Here is a 17760-nt window from a genome sequence, read left to right on the forward strand (position 1 = left end):
AGGGCACCAGGAAAAGAGGTAGATAAGCCATTTGAAAACAATAATTTATTGCTTTTTCCTCCAAAGCTTTGTGAGTTTACAAAAAAAAAAAAAGAATCAAAGTTTACAGACTGCTTATTTCAGAATTAAGAATGCAAGAGGTGAGAACCTGGGCCACCGTGGTCACGGGGTGTCGACCAGATAGGCACTGGCATCTGAAACAAGCCCCCCTTCCCGCCCCCCAGATTTGTTTTATTGCCTTCAGAGATGATGCATCCTCCGCACACCATCTCACATGATATACTTGGGTCATTAGTCAAAGTCACTGGAATGGTACAGAGGTTTTTTGTTTTTCTGCCCTCCTGCTATATAATGAAATTTTCAGTTCATTTCTGAAAAATAAATTGGTCAATAAATTCATTTTGTTCTGCTTCTACTTTACACAAAGCTTCATATTCAACCCGATACCTGAAAAACAAAATTGTTAGAAGCCCTAAAAACGGATGAAATAAACCATGGACTTAATTCTTCTAGAGAAGAATACAGGTGACTTAAATGATTCCAAGAAATGGTGTTAGAGTGAAGTTAGGGCAAGAAGAGAAAAGACTAGTGTGCAAAGCCCTGCACAGGGCACCGTGAGAAATCCTCCGCCCTTAGAGGGTCTGCCAGCCACCTCTGCACACTAGCCACCTGAGTCTTCGTGCTCTCAAACCACTACAGGTGATCTGATATTAACGAATTTTCTTTTTCCTTTCCATCAAATGTAATTTTATTTTTAAAACCTTCAAATTAGAATAAGTGAGACACTATTCCTAGGAGAAAAATGAATAAGGATAAGAGGTGACCGTTAAGAAGGAAAAATAGAAATGCAGTTGAGTAAAGACTTGGCTTTACATAATGTCTTACCTTTCGAGCTGCATTTTCTTTTCTGCTATTAGTGCTTGGAGTTGCTGCTGTTGGGCTTCTCTCTGCTTTGCTATAGATTTGAGCAAATTGCGAGCACCAATGGCCTAGAACAGTGGTCGGCAAATTCATTAGTCAACAGAGCCAAATATCAACAGTACAACGATTGAAATTTCTTTTGAGAGCCAATTTTTTTTTAAAATATATTTTATTGATTTTTTACAGAGAGGAAGGGAGAGGGATAGTTAGAAACATCGATGAGAGAGAAACATCGATTCAGTTGCCTCCTGCACGCCCCCTACTGGGGATGTGCCCGCAACCAAGGTACATGCCCTTGACTGGAATCGAACTTGGGACCTTTCAGCAGGCTGACGAGAGCCAAATTTTTTAAACTTAAACTTCTAACGCCACTTCTTCAAAATAGACTCGCCCAGGCCATGGTATTTTGTGGAAGAGCCACACTTAAGGGGCCAAAGAGCTGCATGTGGCTCGCGAGCCGCGGTTTGCCGACCACTGGCCTAGAAGAACAGTATTGCCAAAGAAGGTCATGGCTTCATTAAAACCATCTTTAGCATTAAGTCCTCAACTGGGTAAGCACCACTTGGGGGCTACCTCACTGCCCAGAAGGGAAAAGAAGGGTGAACCCCAGAGCTTTGGGAGAAAGAAAGGATTAACCTCAGGATTCCAAATTAGAATTGACCTAGAGCTCTGAGGCAGATCTAGGAGTATCCCCAGGGTCTGGAACATTTAGTGCTCTTTGCCAAGTCACCTATACTCTGCACACCTTCATTTATAAAATGATAAAACCATCTATTTCAGTGATGTGAAGCTTAAAGGAAATAATGACTAAAAGTGTACTGGCATATAAGAATTCAAAGTAGGTTAATTGGACCAGGAATTGTTTTTAAAAAACTGAGGTATAATTGACATGTAATATTTCAGGTGTACAACATGAGTTGATACTTGTATAGGAAATGTTGTTTAAAATCTTGTTTTATTAAAAGAATCTCCTCCTCACCCCCCCCCCCCCCCTTCACCCCCAACACACACAGTCAAGAGGGCAGAAGATGACAGGCTAGTGAACGAGGGTCCCAGGCCAAGATGGAGATAAAATGCATGCTGATCTTACCTTCATCTTCTCATTTTCTGCTTCTTTTGCAAGTTGGTCAACAAGCTCAAGTAAACCACCAACTATTTTCTGAAACTGGCCAATTTCTTTTGGGGAAAGAAGAAAATGTTTTTATTTCCTCAGTGTCATCACTCTCCCTCGGTGTTCCCTTTCAGCAAGAGGGAAGGACTAACAGCCCCTTCTAATTTGTGTCCAAACAATTTGGTGCCTGCTGGTCTAGAGTCTGCCACCCTTGGTTTGAACCTAGAGATGACTGGCAGGTGTCCAGAGCTATGGGAAATATCCAGACCTTGAGACCCCACGGCCAGCTAGCTGCTGTTACCTCAAGCTATGGAGGCCCTGGTGGACCTACTCTATGGGTGGACCCCAAGCAGGTACAAAGGGCCACATTCATGAAAGGACTGCCTCAGGACAGGAAGCTGCCTCTTGTAGCCACAGATACACTAGATTTCAATTGATGGTGGGGCTATCCACTGTGGCCACAGCTAATAAAGAGCTCAAAGCATTTAAGTGCCTAATCTCCCATTCCCTTTTTTTCAATATCCTTGGGTGTGGTGGAACCCCCACTACTCAGGAGTAAGCTAAGGCCCAAGAAGATGGGACAACATTCACAGCAATCAGAAGGCTGGCAATAGAACTCATGCTACCTTTCACCAGGTGAGCTCTCTACAGCCTACAGTGCCCAGAAGGCTCAGAAATCCCTGCTCTAGCTCTAGCTAGGCCTGCTCTTTATTTACGCCACTGGTCTTCCTTGGCTGCTAGGACAGGAGGTGTCCTGGGTATCTCCTGTTAAAAGATGTTTTCATGGGGTCTGTTGAGCTGCTTCTAGGGATTCCAGTTAATCAATTTTACTCCCAATACAGACAATCCCACTACTGAGAATACTATTTCTCCCAGGAAATCAAGTCATCAGTACATAACTCTATTTCCCACTCCCAAGCCATAGTTCTGCCCCCACGAAGTTTAAGGTTTCTGGGAGCAAAAAAATCAAAGATGGCATATCTCAAAAACACACCCTCCTCTCAGCACTTCAGCATCCGCTTTGACTGGTGTTCCCTGTGGGACTACATGAGAGCATAAGAGGGCAGGTAGATAAGGTGGGTGGCATATGGGAATTCATAAAGGTCAGGGTCAACCTTCAGGGAGCCAGCAGCTCCATTCTGGCTGGGCCAAGAGCAACAGCTGGGAGGTAGGGGTGGGGCACAGTTGGAATAATTCAAAGCTGAGGGGCAACACGTCTCCCCAAATGACACTCACTGTCCACAAAGTCCTTGCACTCTTCCTTGAGCTCTATGGTCTGCTGGGTAACCTCTGGGTCCAACACCCGCAGCTTGTTCAGTTCATCAAAGTGCAACCCAGCTTCACCCAGGATGTCCTTGGCCATAGCTGTAAAGAAACCAACCCCAATCTATGATCACTTCCCAGCCATCCAAGGAAAGCCTGCTTCCAGCCCAGCCCCACTCCTGCCCCCAGATACCAAGGCCCAAAACCCAGATGTCCCAAAGGCTCCCCGTCCCTCTGCCTCCACCTCTCTAAGCCTCACCTGTTTCCCTTCCAGGTTCTCTAGAGAAGATCTGCTCTGAAGGAGTGATAGTAGCAGCCAGGAGGAGATGTGTCATAGGATCAAGGGTCAGGAAAGAATAAAGTCCAGTTGTTCGTCACAGGCATCGTTCATTCAACACATACTTCTTGAGTGCCTACTACATGCCAACATCGCTAGATGCTGGGGGTACAAAGATGAGTGCAACATGGTACCCGCCCTGGAGGAGCACAGTTTAGCTGGAGGAAGACAGACATGTAAACTGAAAAATTATACTGTGTTAAGTGCTTTTACAGAAATATCACTAAAGCACTAGAGGAGAACAGTTAACATGGTGTGAGGAAGTTCACATCTGAATTAAGTTGTTAGCCATAAGCATATTTATTTATCCCCAATTATATACCCAAAAGGACATGAAAAAGCTTTTCAAATACAGTACTGTAACAACACAAAAAGCAAGTGAAAGAGAAAATCTGGGTGAATTAAAAATTAGGGTTAAAAAAATAAGCCAGGAGTAAGCATATTACCCAAAATGTACGCCAGGGGATACTGTACGCTTGCCTGAACTGGGACCCAAAGTTGGGTCAGTCTCTTCCAAGCAGAAAACACAGAGTAAGGAAGTCAGGGAAGGCATTCCAAGCAGAGAACAGCATGAACAGCAGCCGGAAGTCACTGGAAGGGCCTATCCTGCCTACAAGAGGAAAGGATGGAGGATGGAGCTGGAAAGGTCAGAGGAGCCAGATCAGAAAGACCCTGTGTGCCACGCTAAAGAGGTTGGGGGTTTTCTGTCGGCAACAGGACCGGCACAGGTATCTTCTCCCTTCCTAGGCCGCCTTGCATTCCTGGTCTAAAGGATGCATCGATTCTTGGAAAGAAACACTGAAAACTCAGCCTCATTCTAGCTTTAAAATAACACAAATAACAAGGAATACAGCCCTAGCCAGTTTGGCTCAGTGGATAGAGCGTCTGCCTGCGGACTGAAGGGTCCCAGATTCGATTCTGGTCAAGGGCATGTACCTTGGTTGCGGGCAGCAGGGGGTGTGCAGGAGGCGGCTGATGGATGTTTCTCTCTCATCGATGTTTCTAACTCTCTATCCCTCTCCCTTCCTCTCTGTAAAAAAATCAATAAAATATATTTTTAAAAAACACACACACAAAAAAAAACAAGGAACACATGCCCTGTCTAGAAAGGAAGGCAATGCTATTCAGGACTACCATTGACCGCTATACCAATTCCAAAACCCCAGGTGTTCCAAAGGCTACCACCACCTGGCCCTGCACCTCTCCTCCCTCTGCTCCCACCTCCTCCAACCAACCCTACCCTTCCAGCTTCCTTAGAGAAGTTCTGTTTGAATGGGGTGGTTCTTCTGGGACTGACTGCCCAGAGCATGTGTACCATTAGAAGATCAATGGTTAAAAAGCTGGTGTGGCCAAGTTGGCCGGGCATCGTCCATGTACCTGGGGGTGGCCAGTTGGATTCCAGTAAGGGCACATGCCCAGGTTGCATACTCAATCCCGAGTACAGGATGTGTAGGAGGCAGTTGATCAATGTTTTGTCTCACACCAAGGTTTCTCTCTCTCTCCCACTCCCTTCCTCTCTCTCTAAAAAGTCAATAAAATCTTTAAAAAAAAGGGGGGGGGGGGAATTAAGTCCTACCATTGCCAGAACTGATTTTCAAGAGGACCAGAAATCCAGATTTATATATGGAATCTGATTTTTAAAGGAAAGTATCTAATTCAAAAATTCAAAGTAAAACACATCCAAAACTGTGTGGGCCAACTAATGCATGTCTATAGGTTGTCTGTGTATGACTGTGGCCCAGAGCCTTTGACCTCCCTGGAATCCACTCAAGTAAGCAGGCTAGCATCTTCCTTTTGAAATATTTTAATCATCCAGAGCTTCCTTATGATCAGTTTTTTTAAATGTTGTTATTGATTTCAGAGAGGAAGGGACAGGGAGAGACAGACAGAAACATCAACGATGAGAGAGAATCATTGATTGGCTGCCTCCTGCACACCCTCCACTGGGGATGGAGCCGGGAACCCCAGCATGTGTCCTGACCCAAATCAAACCGTGACCTCCTGGTTCATGGGTCAACATTCAACCACTGAGCCACATCAACTGGGCTGATCAGGCTTTTAAAAAATATTTGTTCATATTTTTAAATATCCTACTTGTTACATTTACACATATAGTCTAAGTACTTAACACTTACTGGGTGATTAAGCTACTCTAGAAAGCTTCAGGTAACCTGAGGGAGCAAACATCTGCTTCAACTGTTACTCCCTTTCCTGAGAGCATGAATTTATTCAGAGACATCTACTGAGTCCCTGCTCTGGAGATGGAATAGTGAAGAAAATGCTTTAATGCTATAGTTCCTGACCTCTGGACAAAGAGTAAACACACCATCACAAATGATGGTAATCGTATGAGGAAAGGCACAGGGTGCTAGGGGAAGCGGCAGCAGCAGGACATACTTCTTATGGGGGTGGGGGAAAAGCCTTCTGCAAAAGGGACACTGAAGCTGAGACCTAAAAGAGGCCCCAAAGCTTGTCAAGTGAAGGGGGGAGGCGGCATTCCAGGCAGAAGGGAAAGCCTGGGTGAAGATCCTGAAGCTGTGACAAATTAAACACATCCCAAGAACTGAAAGGCTAGTGTGGTTCAAACAGAGTGAGCAAGAGGGACTTGGAACAGGATGCCGCTAGATAAGGGAGCTAGAGCTGGATCGTGAAGGGCTCGGAAAGCTGCAGTAATGACCTTGGGTTTTATCAGAGGCTTCATGAGCAGCCAGTGGATTCTCAACAGAGTGACATAATCAGATTTGACTTTGAGAGAGACCACTGTGACCTAGGATGGAGACTGGATTGGAGGACACGAGTGTGGGGCTACACCCACCTAGTTCATCACGGTAACCCTAGCATCTAGCATGGGGCCTGCACATAATTGGCACTCAGTAATTGTGGAATGAAAGACTGTGAGAACAGAGAAGGTTATCATAGTAACCAAGGCTTGGAGCTGAAGAAAAGTGTTCCAATTTGAGATGTTTTGTAAGTCGAGTTGTTAGGACTTAGTAAGGATTGACTGAATGTAGTAGGGGCGTGGGGGATGAGTGAAGGAAAGAGTCAGACAAGTTTCCCATGTTTCTGGCTTGAGACAACTGAATGGCTGAATGAGATGGGTAAGACCAGAGGAGTGAAGGGAGAGGGTTCACAGCTGACTATCAGATCTCTCCCAGCTCCCACCACTCGCGCGTCTGCGCCTCTGAGAAACACCGGGCACAAGAGCCAGACTGAGCTCCCCGGAGAGGAGGGCGGTGACACGCTTTCCGCCCCGGGCTCTCCCAGACCCATGCTAGGCACTGCGAGGAAGCTCCATTCATGGGGCATAGGGAAAGGGCACTGGGCAGAAAGTCAGAAAGGTCTGGGTGATGGAACTGGCTGTCTTCACTATGTAAACTCCTTGAACTTATCTGAGCCACAGTTTTCTCACAAGGTTGTTGTGAGCATCAGCGCGGAAAGTTGCAGGCCCACGCGGTGTGTAATACCGCTCCCAAAGAGTTGGGCAGGATTCCCACGTTTCTTTCCGCCTGGGACGGTCTTTCCTCGAGGCGCGGGCCTGTCGGGTTTATCTCGCCCCGGGTCCGCCCACGTCTCCCGACCGGAGTCACGGCCTACCTTCCGACCCCGCAGCAGCGGCGCGCGGCAGCCCAGGCTGAGGTTGGCAGAGAGCGTCTCTCTCGACCCGCGGCAGCGGTACCTGGCCCGCCAGCCTCAGCCGCTGCCACGGCTACAGGACCTGTACACGCAAAACGTCACTATTTGACCCCGGAAGCATTTACCCCGCCTAACCCGCAGAGCCTGCTGGGAAACAGAGGCCCGAGAAGAGCGGCCTCTGCCTACAAGATCCAGAGGCTTTTGCGCCGGAGTTTTCCGGAAGTAGTTGTGGGCTCACCAAGGAATACTCTAGGGGCTCTTCCCTCTCCCCTGATTGGATGCTGGGCATGCCGGGACTTATAGGCTCAGGCTCCTGGGCCCGCCCCGCTGGGCGGCAGCTCGGGAAGGAGTGTTGGGTCGGAGGATGTGATTTCACAGCCCGGGATTGCTGTTTGAAGGGCGGCCACATCCTAGGGCGGTACAGTGTCGGCCTGCAACCCACCTGACTGGAGAGGCGCCGCTGGGGACGGTAAGAATCGGGTCTGCCGATACCCTAGGCGAGGGGGAGGGATGGACGGGCCTCGCGCTGGAGCCGAGAGCCCCACCTGGTCCTGGGGAAAAGGCATGGGACAGCGTAGGGGAGATGGAGAGCTCCAATCCCCCACTGCGGGTGGGGTGGGGTGTCTGTCTGTGTCTCTGTGTCCCGGTCTCGGTTTCTCGGTAGTAAGAGGGGGGGGGGGGGGTACGAGCTGGGAAAGACTCTACACTGGCCAGGGAGTGTGGGTCTTTAATTTCTCCAGACCCTTTGGATGGAGCCTAAGATTTGTATACTTAGGATTTCTGCTAGACCCGCCCTCTTTAACCAAGGTCGGCGCTCTCCCCACGTCCCATTTCCCCTGTAACTAGTTTCTGAGTGTTCTTCCTTTAGGACCCCTACCTCCTCCCACCGCCGAGGTTGTTTGCCCTTTTTTCTGCTTGGGTTCCCCTTAGCCTCGCTGAGTGTGACACGGATACGCCCCTAGCTTCAGGCATCCCCAGATATCCACACACACAAAGTCCGGAAGGAAGAGCACTGAGGCTCCCCGTGGAAACTTCATTCTCACAGGAATTACTTTCTGGGCGTTACCTGCCAGAGGATTCCTGGAACCTATTGGTATGGACAGAATCTGAGCTGACGTCATCCAGGGGCTCATAGCAATTGCTTTGTAGGAAAAGAATAGATTAACTTTGGGTTTGTCTTTCTGTTGGCAACAACCTAGCCTTTGAGTTCCTTTGCTTTGGCAGAATAAGTGGTGTTTTCTTTGATCCTGGGGAAATTGATGCTAGACACAAAACACACAAGAACTTGTTGAAACCTATTAAGGGGTTTTATTCCTTTGGGGTGGGCTGAGGAAGGTAAGGTGATGTCATACTAGTGTTACTTATTGATTGGGCAGTCTCTGGTGAGGGTTCTTTGTGTCCTTGAAGCAAATGAGAGTCACCTGGCCAAGCCATCAAAGGAATTCAGTACCTCACACAGCACCTGCTCCAGCCCTTCCTTGGCAATTCTTCCCAGGGACCCACCTAAATTATCAGGGACCACTTCAGTGTAACAAACCAACATATATTCAATGCTTTAAAATGTGAATGGCATTGTGCTAAGTTTGGAGAATGGAGCAGTAAACTTGGGAAAACCAGAGCACTGTTTCTGGGTTGCACTTACAAGAGATGATGTGCAGCTGTAAACTTCTGAATGTTGTGATGATTAAATGAAGTAATTCCACTCTTTTTCTGTTTCCATTATCACCACTATAGTCCAAGCCTTCACCATTCTTCTCTTGCCCAGACTACTACTGTTTCCGCTGGTCTTCCCACTTGATCTCTCAAACCCTTTCAATATATTCTCTACACAGCAGCCAGAGCCTGGATCCTTTATAAAGGATGTGTATCCTGTCCCTCAGACTCCTGGGAAACTCCTAGGCTGGCTGGACTCCCAGTAGGTTTGTCTGGAAGTCTTTACATTCCCAAATGTAAATAGATCATATCAGCCCCCTGCTTAAAACTCTCCAATCGATTCCCATTGCAATTCATATAAAATCGGAACTCTTAATATGGTCTGCACCAGCCACTTAACTCTGTTCCCTGGTCCTTATCTAGATTAGTGCCTCTCCCTAGTCACTTTCTTAATACTGTTTTAGCCCTCGCTGGTTTAGCTCAGTGGATAGAGCGTCAACCTTCGAACTGAAGGGTCCCAAGGGCACATGCCGGGGTTTTGGACTAGATCCCCAGTAGGGGGCCTGCAGGAGGCAGCCAATCAATGATTCTCTCTCAACATTGATGTTTCTCTCTCTCTCTGAAATCAATAAAAAATATATATTTTTTAAAAATACTGTTTTACCTTTATTGTATTTCTCACTTTTGGAATTCCTGCTTATTTATTTGTTTTCTTGTCGATATCCACCAACTAGAATGCAAGCTCCATGAGGCCATGCCTTGTTCTCTTCTGTATCTCCAGGGCCTGGCCCGTAGCAGGGGGAAGTAAATGCTAACTCTTATCATATTTGTTCTTGTTAACATTCTGATGCTTTGAACTCCTTGAAGACAAGGCTGATATTTTCTCATCTCTCTATCCCTACTGCTTAACCTAATAGGAACTCAATATTGTTTTATTGCTGAATGAATTGAGTTAATAAGTATTAAATGCCTGGAACATTTAATGCAATGAATGTTTTCTATTATTTTTTTCTTCAGTGAATGGATTCTTTAGAAAACCAAAACATACAATAAAATCTAAATCAAAAGAAGTGACCTAGCTTTACTTTCCATTTCCAAATCACTTAATTTATTTTAGATTTATCATCTGGTCTTTTCTAGCCCTTTCTTCCCATTCTTGTTGGAAGGGAACTGAGGAAGAGATAGGGCTAGGCCCCTTCTCAGGAAAAGAAGCAAAAATAGCCATCCTGTAGTTGTTCAATTCTGAAAAATGGTGACAATTTCAGGAACTTAGGATAGGGCCAGTGCCAAGAAACGGGAAGGTCAGGAAGCGCCTGCTGGAGCCGGGTCATCTCTGCCAAGAACACTGGCTGGGACCCTCCAGCCCGACTCATTTCATGCTCTCCTGAGCTGCTTTTACTTGCCTTCCTGAAGCCAGACTCCGGGTGTTACTCAAAATAAGCACTGGTGCAGGCTGCTCCTGAGCCTGGAATCTTTGGAAAGGAAGTGTGCCCTGTCCCTCAGGCTCCTGGGACCTCCTAGGCAGGCTGAACTCCCAGTAGGTTTGACTGGAAGTCTTGAATCCTGGGAATCTTGAGAAGAAAATAACTGGACTCTGCTTGGCAGATCCCCAGGGTAAGGACTTCTGCCCTGCCAGTCTGTGCCTCTGACTGGCTCCAAGGGCTTGCTTGTCCTCCTTGCTGCCCAGAGCTGAGTCTCAGGGAGGCTGGTGACGTGACCAGCTCTGGGCTCTGGTTCCTGGTACCATAAAGAACAGCAGGAGCATCTTTCTTACCATTGCCTAGGGCCTTCATCTCTGCCAGGGAATCTTGACTTGTCAAGGAGAGAATGACTGGATGGTCAGTGTTTCTCCTTTTGTCCCCCCCCCCCTGCTGACTCTTATCTTCTCTCCCATCTCCTGCTCACAGCCTTGAGAGTATGAGGCTCTCACCTCCACTGGCCACTCACTCGTGACCCTTCACCACGGCGGAACCTTCCAAACCCACCTCTTGCCGTGTGGTGATCTACCTGAAGCGGGAGATGTCGGGGGATACCTGCTTGTGCCCAGCTTCAGGGGCCAAGCCCAAGCTAAGCGGTTTCAAGGGAGGAAGCCTGGGCAACAAATACGTCCAGCTCAATGTGGGCGGTTCGCTGTACTACACCACTGTGCGGGCACTGACCCGGCATGACACCATGCTCAAGGCCATGTTCAGCGGGCGCATGGAGGTGCTGACTGACAAGGAAGGTGAGGTATCAGGGCTTGTTGGGCTAGTTGGGAAGGGAAGGAGGAGTTCCTGGGGATGTGACTTCAGGGCAGGGCTTAAGCCTGGCATATATATTCTAGGTTCACTTTTCCAGTTCACCTAGTACAGGACTCCACCTGGAGTCCTTAATCAAGCTTCAGAATTCTGACATTGTACATAGATTATTGTATGGCTACGCACCCATTTCCCAGGGAGGCTATCCATACTTTGTTTTTTCTTCACATAGGACTAGATTCTCATAGGAGCATCACCATAGTGGTGGGGCCGTGGGCAGAGGCAAACAGGGCCTGGTGGTTTCTGTGTTGTCAGGAGGTGGGCCTGAGCATTCCTGAGCTTAGACCTCTGCAGGCCTCCACAGAGCCTGGAGGGCCTGTCTCTCCTACAGTATGTTCCAGTTCTTGGTTTCAGGGAGGAGGAATGAGAGCAACAATGGACTTAAGAGCTTGAGGTTCTGTTTTCTGTTACCCTGTGCTGTGGACTGGGTGCTCATGTGCGCTCTGCCACCTGTCACCAGGCTGTCAGGTGGCCTTGGCTGCTGCCTGCTTCTGAGGTACCTGGAGGCAAATGGTCACCTTCTGGGGCCCATTTGAATCCCTAGGCTGGATCCTCATAGACCGATGTGGAAAGCACTTTGGCACCATTTTGAATTACCTCCGTGATGACACCATCATCCTCCCTCAGAACCGTCAAGAAATCAAGGAATTGATGGCTGAAGCGAAATATTACCTCATTCAGGGCCTGGTGAACATGTGCCAGAGTGCCCTGCAGGTATGGAGGCAGAGTTGGGGCTGGTTGACATGGTTGGGAGTTGGCCCCCTCCTTCAGGGACATGGGTCCAGTTCCTGGAAGGCTGTGTGGCAGGTATGGCTGACGAGTCCAAACCTAGTGAAATACACCAGCTGTTGCCCAGGCCAAGCAAGTGGGCAGCCAGACAGTTTTGTAAGGTGGCGCACTCAAGCCTTATGACTAGGCCCTGCTGCTAGCTTATAGCCTAGATACCTGCATTTTAGGTTTTCTAGAAATGGAAGTCTGCTTGCCAGCTGGCAGTTTCTATTACCAGGGGCCTCCTAATCTGTCCGATGCCTCGGCAAGCAGGGCTGGCCGTGGCAGAGGGGCTTTGACAGTTCCTGGGGAAAGCTTGGCTAAGCCTGGCAAACAAGACCTCAAAAAGGCTTCTCGGCTGTGTCACCCAGGACAAGAAGGACTCCTACCAGCCGGTGTGCAACATCCCCATCATTACCTCCCTGAAGGAGGAGGAGAGGCTCATCGAATCTTCCACCAAGGTACTGGGATCTCGGAGGGACTCTTGAGGGCTCAGGCAGGGCATTCCAGGACTTGGCCCAGCCCTCACACTCTCCTCCCTCACAGCCTGTGGTGAAGCTGCTGTACAACAGAAGCAACAACAAGTACTCCTACACCAGGTAAGCTGGGCATCAGTGGGGGGGGCGTTGGTGGGTTGAGGGGAGGGCCTTGGGGAAGGGCTGCAGAAGCAGCTAAAAGAGACGAGCAGCCAGAGCGGAAGTTTGGCAGCAGACCACGGGAAGCCACCTGCACTCCTGGCATGGTTGCACAGGTCTGGGTCTAAGGAGGGAAGGACAGAGAGTAGAAGGGAGATCAGGGCAGAGGCATTTGGAACTTGGTGCAGAGCCCTGGCTGGAATAGACGAGACTGAACATGTAACACCCTTTTAACATCTGTCATGTCAGGCAGCATGCCAGGTGTTTTCCCAGCATTATCCTATGGGGTGGAGGAGGGACACTGGGAAGCCAGTGGGCTGGGACTCCTCCTAAGCCAACCTTTGTCCTAGGCCAGTTTCCCCCTTCCCTCCCCCGTCCCCTACCCCGTGTCTTCTCAACAGGTCAGTTAGTCTGTAGGAGGCTGCAGACTCAGTCCCAAACCTTCCCAGCGTCACCCTTACAGCAAGGAAAGAATCCTGCTAAGATAGCAGCAAGCCTCCTTTTTTCCAGGCCTAATGAGAGGAGACCTCCTTCCCTCAGTTCTCTCTGCTTTACCTTAAAACCAACTCAACTGCTTTTCTGAGCAGGCCCCCAAACCCAGATGGTGCGGTGCCCCGTGACGTTTTCTCTTCCTGTCCCCTCTGGCATCTTGACTTTTCCTCATTTTAGCATGCTGGGGGAGGGACGGGGAGAGCCCAGCTAGTGTCCTCCCTGTGCGGAACCTCACTGCCAGGCCTGCTGGCCCTCCTGGGTTTTTCAGCAACTCCGACGACCACCTACTGAAAAACATTGAGCTGTTTGACAAGCTCTCCCTGCGCTTCAACGGTCGTGTGCTCTTCATCAAGGACGTCATCGGTGATGAGATCTGCTGCTGGTCATTCTATGGCCAGGGTCGCAAGCTGGCAGAGGTGTGCTGCACCTCCATTGTGTATGCTACAGAGAAGAAGCAGACCAAGGTAGGGGCTTCCCTCTGCGTGGTGGGGCAGGACACACACCAGGGAGTGAAAGGGGCATCCATTTTGCTCTCTGTGATGGTGATAGGCAAGGATAAAAAACAATATAAGGGGGCTCAGGAATGGCATGAAACTATTTGTTCTGGTCACCTGGGAAGGGGCTGCTGGGAAGGGAACAGCTGGTGCAATGGGAAGGACTGGGTCTTTGGAGGTGGCCCAGTTCAGGTTTGAATTCTGGTGCCACAATTTACCAGTTTTCTGACTTTAGATAAGCCACCTAAACCATTTGAGCCTCAGTTTCCTCATTTGTAAACAGGGGAATGATAGTGCAAATTTAACAGAGCTATTGTGAAAATGAGACAATTCTTAAGAGAAGCAGTGCAGTGTAGTGGAAATAATGTTGAGATCTCTTCTCTGGCCCCTGCTACTTGGGTTTCCTGCTCTGTTCCTGCTCAGTCAGCTTAGCCTCTGCAGTAACAGCAGAGTGCCAGGCATGCGTGAAGGATTTGTTAGGTGAGTTATCATAAGCTGCGCTAACCCCGCTCTCCCACACTGTGAGTGGTCGGTGTCCTCCCCGGATAGCAGCTGCCCACCATGAGTGTCTGTTCCGGAGACGGCCAGGCCTTGCTGGTGCGGAAGGGCAGCTCATCTGGGGGAGTCATGTGCATGTGAAGGGCTCAAAGCAGCCACGCTCATATATTACCTTCTGACCCCCAGGCTACTAAAATGCCTACAGCTGGGCGGTTAGAGGGTCAGAGGACAGCTCAAGGAGGTGGCCCTGCTTCCTCCTTTCATTTTTTGGGGTGGGAGCTCCCATGTGCAGGTATCAATGGAGTCAGGACTCAGGGGTCTGTCTCTGGGAGGGTTGGTTACATTGTGGAAGTGGCAACAGCACCTGTTACTTTCCTGAGTGCTTTCTCTTTCATGAACTTTTTGACTCACATACCACACCTGTGAGGAGCAAGGCTAGAGCCATTCTCCCCATTTGGCAGATGAGGGAACAGAAGCTCAAGATGACACAAGTCAGTCTAGAATTCAGGTGCCTTGAATGCATCCCTATCCATCTTTCAATTAATGTTCACAGCTCTCCTAGGTAGATACTAACCATGATTTTACACAGGTGGAAATTCAGGCCTAGCAAGGTTGAACCCAAGGCCACACAGCTATTAAGTACTTGAGTTGTATTTGGACCTAGGCTAACCACAAAGCCAAGGCCCTAACCTCTGCACATACTAGTCCATTGGTCTGGGATCCGAGAGGACATGGAGATGGTGCTAGTCTTCTGCATCCTTATGTGCACAGAGTACATCTCACACCTTCCGAGGGAGACCTGCCTCGGCCTCATGAAACAGAAAGCCAGCTGTCTCCTGAGAGAGTTCAGGAGGTCTTATGAGCAAGCACAGGGTCAGGGGCCCTGACATGCTGTCCCTCTTTGGGATGAAATCTTGTTCAGTTCAGTCAGTCCTCTTGTCACCCTCACCCTAGGTGGAATTTCCAGAGGCCCGAATCTATGAGGAGACACTCAACGTCTTACTCTACGAGACCCCGCGAGTCCCTGACAACTCCTTGTTGGAGGCTACAAGCCGTAGCCATAGCCAGGCTTCCCCCAGTGAAGATGAGGAGACCTTTGAACTACGGGACCGTGTCCGTCGTATCCATGTCAAACGCTATAGCACTTACGATGACCGCCAGCTCGGCCACCAGTCTGCCCATCGTGACTGACAAAACCCTCAAGGAGTCAGGGCATGGGACACCCTGTCTCCCGTCCTGTGGAACCCTGCCCTATTGGCCACCCCACGCTGCTGCTGGCTGGGCTTCTGCTCCAGCACCCAGAGGCATGATAGGCCCTGCCTGCGAGGTCAGAGGGCCTGAGGGGAGGGACCACATTCCTTTGCCCTGCTTCCTGAGCACTTCAAAATGGCTGAGTCCTGGCCCCTTTGCTCAGCATCTCCCTTCCTGTCTGACAGGGAGCTGCTTCTGCCCCTGGGATGAGTGAACTAATGTGCCCACGTCCTGCTAAGGGCATCCCCTTGGCCCTTTGCTAAATGCCCCTTTGCTTAGCTGACACCCACAGGAAGTGGGTCATTCTGAGGAGAAGGTGCTGCTGGTGCTGTGGAGGCCCAGTTTCTTAGAAGGTGGGGCTCCTTTTTTCTTAAGTTGTTTAAGCACAGGCTTGATGAGGTTTTGTTTTTTTAATCTAGGAAATGAATGGTTATAGGTCTAATAATGAGGGGACTGGGTATTCCTGCTACCCCTCCAGGATGCCAAGACCCTGGACCCGTCTCCATGCCTTTGGGATCTATTTCTTTAAAGCACTTTGTTCTTTTGTTCAGGAGATTTATATTCTTTCCTGACCTATGTTGTCTTTTTCTGACCCTAATCCCCTCTTCCTGCAGAATCAATCTGAGGGAGGAGATAGAAGCAATAAGACACTGACCAGTTTTGGTTGCCAGGATGGCCAAACAGCCTGCCCAGACAGTGCTGAGAAAGGATGTGTAAGTTGGGACCTGTGGTCCTAATAACGGCCCTGTGAAAAAGGACACTTTGCCCCAACATCTTAGAGTCACATAACTGACTCCTAAGGCCTAACGTGATTGCTCTTTTTGATTCTCTTGCTGTCAGCTCCAAGGAATGATGTCCTTACTATAAGGCCAAAACCATTTTAGGGGCCAGGAGCATGAGCCACAGCAGGAAGGCTGTAGAGCCCAAGACCATTGGACACAGCCCTGCATTCTCCGCAGCCCTGTGCAGAAATGGTGTGTGCTTGGCCGAACATCCCCTCTCCCCCCACCAATGCTATTGGTTTTGTGTCCTGGTTGGAGATGGGGGTTCTTCCCAGGGTGAGTCTCTAAACACAGGGTAATGTGAGCAGCCCAAGCCCCTTAAAAGGGTTCTTCATTTCTTTCTTGTTGGGTAATTTAGCCATGGAGATGCCACGCACCAGCTCTTGGGCAAGGATGCGAGTTCCTCTTCAGGGCTTTGGTTTTCATTCTGTTTGGCTTGGCCCTTGGGAGGCTGCTTATCTGAATTCTTTTCCAAAGGAATGCCATCAGGAAGGAATGTTCAGCCAGCCTAACAAATAACAAAGCAGCATAGCCACTTAGCAGTACCCACTCATTCAAGAAGGGACATAAGTTATCGAGTTCAGCTCTCAACTACTCTTACAATAAGCCCTTAAGTGGCTGTTCATGGCTGATTCCACAGAGTCTATGGGCAAATGCCAGGCCAGGGTTAATAGACACTCAACAAGGACCTGAGATGACATGATGGGGCAGAGAAATGTGACTCTAATCAGGTATTTTACACTTGTCACAATGTATAAAGACTTTCAGGTGAGGCACCCTCGTGATCAGCTATAAACAGTTCTTCTAGCCCTCAGTGAAGTAATAAGATGAAGACAAATCCATTTCTTTGGCCAGATTCTGGCTTTGGCTTTGTGCCTTTTTCACAGAGCCTGGAATAATTCTGAGGCCACTGGCCTACTTCCTCAACTGTCCTCCTGATGTCCTTTAATACTCAAAGTCCCAGGTCCCTACTGAAGTATTTTATAATGATTGTCCTTTGACCTTCACAGCTCCTGTAACCTCTTTACTGCTTTGACATTCAGATTCTCTGCTCAGTGGTGACTAGTCTTTCTTCCTGGGACTCGAGACACTTTTCCCTGACTGAAAATATTTCCTTGTTCTTAAGAAAAATACTAAATTGAGCTCAATGAAGTAATCTTAGCTTTTTAAATCAGACTGTGTGGTGTAAGGACTGGGAGAATTTTGCATTTCCTAGCCCCATTCAGAAAACACTATTGATTGTCTGAATTTTTCAACTCTGAGCAGCCCACGGGAAATATAAACAAAAAGTGTGGGTGAAGGTCAAACCTTCTCATCAGCTCCTCCGAACACTGGAAGCCTGCTGTTAAGGACATGAGTGAACATTGGGTTTTATTCCGTTTGTTATCTGACCAGGGTCTGCCTAATGGATGGTACAGGTCCTGGCATGAGGGAACTTCTTCTGTATCATACAACTACAATTCTTTGTTGTTCTGCATAGGTGATGGAAACAAACACTAATTTCTAATAAAATTGTTATACTGCAGTGGTACAGAGCCGTGCTTACGGTGAGTACAGCTTGGTCAGCTCACTGCTATGGATGGAGTTCTTGTATTTGTGTTCACCACTCCTGTTCTCCCTAGAAG

The 17760-nt window shown here is 48.7% G+C and overlaps 2 protein-coding genes across 5 annotated transcripts; one reads left to right on the top strand and one right to left on the bottom strand.

Annotated features, from left to right (window-relative positions):
• Positions 1-28: 28 nt before the first annotated feature.
• Positions 29-7367, bottom strand: IFT20 (intraflagellar transport 20). 4 transcript variants are annotated; one of them, XM_079797704.1, is made up of 6 exons: positions 7227-7361; positions 3555-3790; positions 3269-3397; positions 2012-2097; positions 886-989; positions 29-447 (listed from the first exon to the last, which is right to left on the bottom strand). In XM_079797704.1, exons 2-6 carry the CDS (start codon positions 3628-3630, stop codon positions 366-368), a joined length of 477 nt encoding a protein of 158 aa, XP_079653830.1. In that variant the 5' UTR covers positions 3631-3790; positions 7227-7361; the 3' UTR covers positions 29-365. The 4 variants fall into 4 exon arrangements, with proteins under 4 accessions (XP_079653830.1, XP_079653833.1, XP_079653831.1 ...); XM_079797707.1 differs by having other exon boundaries at positions 3555-3590; positions 7227-7354; XM_079797705.1 differs by having other exon boundaries at positions 3555-3734; positions 7227-7353.
• A 226-nt stretch (positions 7368-7593) lies between these two features.
• Positions 7594-17660, top strand: TNFAIP1 (TNF alpha induced protein 1). Its single transcript, XM_079797865.1, has 7 exons — positions 7594-7734; positions 10826-11142; positions 11760-11929; positions 12355-12444; positions 12530-12582; positions 13379-13574; positions 15057-17660. The coding sequence occupies exons 2-7, from the start codon at positions 10938-10940 to the stop codon at positions 15291-15293; spliced, it is 951 nt and encodes a 316-aa protein (XP_079653991.1). The 5' UTR covers positions 7594-7734; positions 10826-10937; the 3' UTR covers positions 15294-17660.
• Positions 17661-17760: the final 100 nt, after the last annotated feature.

This window comes from Cnephaeus nilssonii, assembly GCF_951640355.1.
Source record: "Cnephaeus nilssonii genome assembly, chromosome: 19".
Taxonomy (NCBI): domain Eukaryota; kingdom Metazoa; phylum Chordata; class Mammalia; order Chiroptera; family Vespertilionidae; genus Cnephaeus; species Cnephaeus nilssonii.

What these genes read in the sequence shown, in the direction of transcription:
- IFT20 (XM_079797704.1), bottom strand. Translation starts at nt 3,630, where the DNA reads ATGACACATCTCCTCCTGGCTGCTACTATCACTCCTTCAGAGCAGATC. An exon ending in GTGCAAGGACTTTGTGGACA is followed by an intron (nt 2,098 to 3,268) that starts GTGAGTGTCATT and finishes TTTCCCCAAAAG; the next exon opens with AAATTGGCCAGTTTCAGAAA. An exon ending in AAGAAAATGCAGCTCGAAAG is followed by an intron (nt 448 to 885) that starts GTAAGACATTAT and finishes TTTGTTTTTCAG; the next exon opens with GTATCGGGTTGAATATGAAG.
- TNFAIP1 (XM_079797865.1), top strand. Translation starts at nt 10,938, where the DNA reads ATGTCGGGGGATACCTGCTTGTGCCCAGCTTCAGGGGCCAAGCCCAAG. An exon ending in GGTGCTGACTGACAAGGAAG is followed by an intron (nt 11,143 to 11,759) that starts GTGAGGTATCAG and finishes TTGAATCCCTAG; the next exon opens with GCTGGATCCTCATAGACCGA. An exon ending in AACAAGTACTCCTACACCAG is followed by an intron (nt 12,583 to 13,378) that starts GTAAGCTGGGCA and finishes TGGGTTTTTCAG; the next exon opens with CAACTCCGACGACCACCTAC.